Source organism: Lolium rigidum, chromosome 2 (genome assembly GCF_022539505.1).
Source record: "Lolium rigidum isolate FL_2022 chromosome 2, APGP_CSIRO_Lrig_0.1, whole genome shotgun sequence".
NCBI lineage: Eukaryota > Viridiplantae > Streptophyta > Magnoliopsida > Poales > Poaceae > Lolium > Lolium rigidum.
The window spans coordinates 121,325,015-121,330,696 of NC_061509.1; the positions used below are offsets into that span (position 1 = coordinate 121,325,015).

The 5,682-nt window shown below is 45.7% G+C and overlaps 1 protein-coding gene across 1 annotated transcript; it reads left to right on the forward strand.

Annotated features, from left to right (window-relative positions):
- Positions 1 to 2,787: 2,787 nt before the first annotated feature.
- On the forward strand, positions 2,788 to 5,389 carry LOC124687155 (glycerophosphodiester phosphodiesterase GDPD1, chloroplastic-like). Its single transcript, XM_047220976.1, has 7 exons — positions 2,788 to 3,048; positions 3,770 to 3,829; positions 3,944 to 4,024; positions 4,122 to 4,322; positions 4,402 to 4,497; positions 4,604 to 4,800; positions 4,906 to 5,389. Exons 1-7 carry the CDS (start codon positions 2,788 to 2,790, stop codon positions 5,135 to 5,137), a joined length of 1,128 nt encoding a protein of 375 aa, XP_047076932.1. The 3' UTR covers positions 5,138 to 5,389.
- The last annotated feature ends 293 nt before the right edge of the window (positions 5,390 to 5,682 follow it).

The window sequence follows — 5,682 nt, forward strand, 5'->3', positions numbered from 1 at the left end:
AATCCGATCGTGATTAAACTAGGCACTAAAACTTTTCGTAGAAAGAGGTGTACCATATCGCCGTCGTTCGCGCCGCTGTGGACTCTGGTCTCGAGCTCTTCATGGAACCAATGAAATATGTTCACCGACGCCTGGATGATGGCCCGGCGCGTCGACATTGCCTTTTGGTTCCTCTTCATTGTCATCATGCGGTAATCCTTGTTGACTAGCTTGCGCTCATCGAACTCCGCCTTGATCCTCGCCCAATACTTCTCATACTTTTGGTTGGCACCGATGACGGAGTCATGGCTCAACGTGAACCACGACTCGCATAGACATTCATCCTCCAGAACCTTCCACTTGGGGCCTTGTGTGCCCGAGGCCGCCTTCTTCTTCCTCTTCTTCCTCACGCCGGCGGCGTCAACCTCCATGAGATCATGTGCATCCTCCGCGGCATCCTCGTCCTTGTCGTCGTCTACATCGCCAGCCTCTTCGTCATCATCATCGTCGTCCTCCACCCCCTCATCCTCACCACCGGCGCCCTCGAATTCGAGCGGACCCCTGCGGCCAGTGAACGGGGCGCCGTCCGCACCGAGGCCTTGCTGGCGCTGGGTCGTACGTCGGGGAGTAAAACAGGGCATTGGATTGAATCCGCCATGCTGGAGCGCATCCTCATACCGCGGCGACAAGTTCGGTGTCACGCACCCGGGAGTGGCAGAAGGGCCCTCGTTGAAGAAACCGGGTGTCGACGGGGACACCACTCCCGGAATGCCCGACGTAATCCATGGGCTCGCGTTGGTAGCAACGATACACGCGGCCAGCGCCTTCTGGTGCGCACGCGCCGCCACCGACTTCTTCTCCTGCTGCACTACCCGCCGTCCCCTCCGCTCCGCCGTCGACAGCATGCGCCGTAGGTAGTCTTGTTCCCACCCTTCGTCGGTCCAGCCTTCCGGCTGCTTCCTCGACGCCGGCGCCTTCCGCGGCTTCACGAAGGGCGCCTTTGGCCCTTTCATCGCTGCCCCATTGCCTGAAGGTTTCGTGGCCGCTTTCCTGGCCATTTTTCGGGCCTGCCAGCGACGCCATGGATGGGAGAGGCGCCATATGGCGGGAGGGGGTCGAATTTTTATGTGTCACTGATGCGTCGGGCCCGCGTCTCCTCGTCTCGCTTCTTGTTGTGTCCAGCGCCCGAAGTGTCCCCTGTGGACCGGAGACGGGCTCGGGATGCCGTACACCGTATTAGGCCACGAGACGGAAATAGGTTTTGGGGCGCGCGACTGGGCACCGTATTACACCGTATATTTATTTTGTTCTTTGTTTCATCTTTTTCTTCCTTCTTTCATTATTATTTTATTAATTTATATTTTTTCTTTACTTTTGTTCTAATATCATCTATTCTTATCAATTCTATTTTATTTTTTATTCCCTCTTTTATCTTCTTTTTTATTATTTATATTATCTTTTTTCTTTCTTCCTTTCTTTATACTTCTCTCTTAATTTTATCTCTTCTTATATTCATTATTTCTATCTTATTCTGTTACACTTCCTATCATTTCTTTGTTTCATCCTTCTTTCTCCAGTTTTCTTTTATTTCATATGATTGTTATATCTTGTTTATTCTCTACTTTTAGTTCATTATTAGTTATTTCTTCTTCATATTTTCTTTCTTTTTTATCTTCTTTTACTCATTCTCTTTTTTTCATTATGCATTATTGCATACATTCTTTCTGTTTTTATCCTCTTTGCCATCTAGTTATTTCTTCCTCTTTTTTATAAAAATATTTATGCTTTTATTTTTCCTTGTATCTATCTATTATTTTGTTTTCTTATAATCACTTTTCTTTTTTCTCTTTTATGTATTTTTCTCTTTTATTTTTCTATCTATGTATCTACATGTTATAAATTATTTACATTAGGTGCGCACGAATGGTAGAATCTGAACAAAATTTACACTCCAGCCAAAATTTGTGGATGTAGCTCGGGAATATACTTGTATTAGACATGTTATATGGATGTGCCAATTAATTTTCGCCAAAGGAAGTAGTTTTGAATTGTGAGCCATTCACTATATTGCAGATCCACATTTTTGCGATTTTTGCGTAGTCAATCTAAAGAACCCTGCATTGTGATTTGCATGTTTGTAGTATGTTACGATCTATGTCTAGCATTTAAATCTGCTCCCTCTGTCCCACGAAAATTATGTGAGATTTATAAAGGGGTATGTACGCCGCATTGTCCTACTCGCAACTCACAATGGGTTTGAGAGAGGATCGCTTTCAGCCAAATTGCATCAAAAAGGATTCACATATCTTCCGATATCAATTCAAAGAAAGACCTAGGCGATCTGCTATGTTCCTGCACATTAAACCATACATATCGGAGGGTCGAGGATGAGCTTTCCACCCTGGCAACGCGGTGCAACTACTCTATATCTATCTAGTCCAGACTCGACTAGAAGAAGAAGGGAAAGTCAGAGTCAGACATGTGGAAGAAAAAAATAGGACAAGGAAGCGGAACGGGAAGCTGTCCGGAAGGCAATGCGGCCACCGAATATCCACGAGGATAAACCCAGGGACAGCCATGGCACCCTGGAATATTCCCGCGCCCCTACCACATTCGATTTCACCCCTATCCCTCTTTATAACGCTCCTGGTTCCTTTCCTTGTCCGGCGACATTCAACTCCCTCCCTCCCTCCTCGTCAATCCACCCCGGCCTGCGCCGCCCAAATCCACACCAATTCCTCCGCACGTGTACGAGCTACCTAGCCGTAACAGCCAATTCCTTGACACAAATTGATCGATCATCGACCAATGGCTCTCAAGGCCGCCCGCGTCTCCGACGTCCCAACCCTCGACGTCCTCGTTCCGGACCTCGCCGCCGCCGCGCGCATTGGCGCGGGCGCGAAGCAGCAGCGCGCGGCGGGCCGGCTCGCGTTGATCGGGCACCGGGGCAAGGGGATGAACGCGCTGTCGTCGCCAGACCGCCGCCTGCAGGAGGTCAAGGAGAACTCCGTCAGGTCCTTCAACGAGGCGGCGCGCTTCGCCATCGACTATGTGGAGTTCGACGTCCAGGTAAAAACCGATTCTTTCAGCTCGGATTTACTTAGTATCCTCCTCGTCTGGAAGTTAGTCGAAAACTCCTCCTAAGTTAATGAAACGGAAAAGATCAAACGGAAAGTGTATGGTCTGTCTACGTGCGCTCTTGTCGGGTCGTGCTCTCCATCCTCTGTGTAACGGATTTGGTCTAGGTGATATTGATGGGGACGCCTCCGTCCGTCCGGCCTGGGCGGCTCGACCACGCGACACGCTTGCCGTGTTTCGGTCAGAAAGAACATGAAAACTCGCCGCGTAGCAAGGGAAGACACGTGCGCCGATGCCGTCTCCATCTGACCAACATAAAATAATTTCGTTTGGTATTCTTGCATCTGGGGCTCGGTTGTCGCTGGGAGAATGATGAAAAATCTTTTAGCACAGCTCTGATTTGCAATACATAACAAAGAGTACACCAAATACTACAACAAAAAAAAAAAACTACTCTCTTTGTCTAGAATCGCATTCTCTCATGCAATCTTGAACCCTCAAAGTATTTAATTTGTGTTTGAACGTACGAGTGACATTTGTTTAACTAGGGATTCCGTTTTTTTACCATGCTATTTTAAATTTTCTTAAATCGAGCTTGCTGAAGTGTTCAAAGAAGATACTGATTTGTTTACTTCTGGCCCTTCTCTCTTTGTCTAAAATAACTCAGTGTGCAAAGATGTTGAGAAGAGAACCATGAATATCAATTTTGTAGGTCACCAAGGACGCCTGCCCAATCATCTTCCATGACAACTTTATCTTTACTGAAGAACAGGTAAGTTTCATATATACCCTGTTTTGCTTTGTATCCTTCCTCTGTTCTGAGGTTTTGCCTGGAATGAGTCATAGCTGAATCACATAATCTCAATACGAATATCTGTTTTTTCAGGGTAAAGTTTCAGACAGACGTGTCACAGATCTTCGGCTGGAAGAATTCCTCCAGTATGGACCTCAAAATAAGGAGGGGAAGGTATTATAATAATGCAAAACACCTATTTTTGCTCATCTTGTCATTTGCGACTTCGGTACTTCTATGTAGAATCTAATAATGTTCTGCTTCATGACAGAATGGGAAGCCTTTGTTGCGGAAAATGAAGGATGGTAGAGTTTTGAATTGGAATGTGCAATCAGATGATCCTCTTTGCACCCTTCAAGAAGCATTCGAGAAGGTCAATCCAAGATTGGGCTTCAACGTTGAGCTAAAATTTGATGACAATCTTGTATACCAGGAGGAAGAGCTCAGCCACATCCTCGAGGCCATCTTGAAGGCATGTTTTGCTTACTCTAACACTTTCCAATTGTGTACAGCATACCTGTCTAACACTTTCGTTTGCAACTTGGAAACAGGTGGTCTTTGAGTATGCCAAGGACAGACCTATCATTTTCTCTAGCTTCCAGCCCGATGCTGCACAGCTCATGCGAAAAATGCAAAGCACATACCCTGTAAGTACACTGTTGCCTGACACATTGCAAATTCCATTAGAACTTGTATTCGTACCATGACAGACACCGCTTAATGATTGTATACAATCACCGTTTTGATGTTCAGGTTTACTTCTTGACAAATGGTGGGACAGAAATCTATACTGACGTGAGGAGGAACTCGTTGGAAGAGGCAGTTAAGCTTTGTCTTGCCTGCGGCATGCAAGGAATTGTCTCGGAGGCCCGTGCAATATTCAGGTTCCCGGCCGCTATACCAAAGATCAAAGAGGCTGACCTCTCCCTATTGACCTACGGAACATTGAAGTAAGTTATAGAGTTTGTCAGAAACCTCTTTTGAACAACCTGATTAAGTTGTTAACTACCTGAATCCGAGCCCTAAACAATTTATGTCCTCGTGCAAATTTGCAGTAATGTGCCGGAGGCCGTGTACATGCAGCACCTGATGGGAGTGAACGGGGTCATAGTGGACCTCGTGCCGGAGATCACCAAGGCCATCTCTGATCTCATCGCCACCCCCCAGACCGACATGGAAATCGAAGACTTAAGCAGCAAGGTGATGAAAGATGCCACGTCAACACCAAATTTCACGCACAGGGAGATCTCATTCCTGCTGAGGCTGATGCCTGAGCTCGTGCAATAGCGCACTCCATTCTTGGCTTTGGATGTAACTGAATGACAAACACGAAGAGGAACCCTTTGAGGGTAGTAAAATTTACGTAGGTTCGTGTCTTCATGGGATAGGGGGAGCCCTGGGGGTTTATATTTACATTTTGTAGCGAGGGGAGTGGTTTCCAATTGAAACCACCTTTAATGTACTTCCCCTGTTTTTATATACAAGACCACCACACATTGTGAGGTAATTTTTTTAATAACATAATATGATTATATGTCACCAAAGGCATATCATTAGATTCATCATATCTGAAAGATGTTTCTCCTGATATGATTTTGGTGTTATATAACTTGTTTAGATTGTGGTTTAAGTTTTGGCATAAAATATTTAGCAGCCTTATAAATAAAAATAGAGGGAGTATAATGGATTAACAGGATAAAAAAGGTAATGAGTTAACTGAATACACAAAGCAATTAATTCCTACGTCTCGGTTTAACAAGCTTTGTCTATTATTTTGGTCAAAATATGAAAGAGAGTGGATTTGCTACACACATGGGTAGCTAGGCACGCGC

Excerpts from the sequence above, each read along its gene's own strand:
- LOC124687155 (XM_047220976.1), top strand. The coding sequence starts at position 2,788 with ATGGCTCTCAAGGCCGCCCGCGTCTCCGACGTCCCAACCCTCGACGTC. Across the intron at positions 3,049-3,769 it reads ATGTGGAGTTCGACGTCCAG|GTCACCAAGGACGCCTGCCC; the intron begins GTAAAAACCGAT and ends TCAATTTTGTAG. Across the intron at positions 4,025-4,121 it reads CTCAAAATAAGGAGGGGAAG|AATGGGAAGCCTTTGTTGCG; the intron begins GTATTATAATAA and ends GCTTCATGACAG.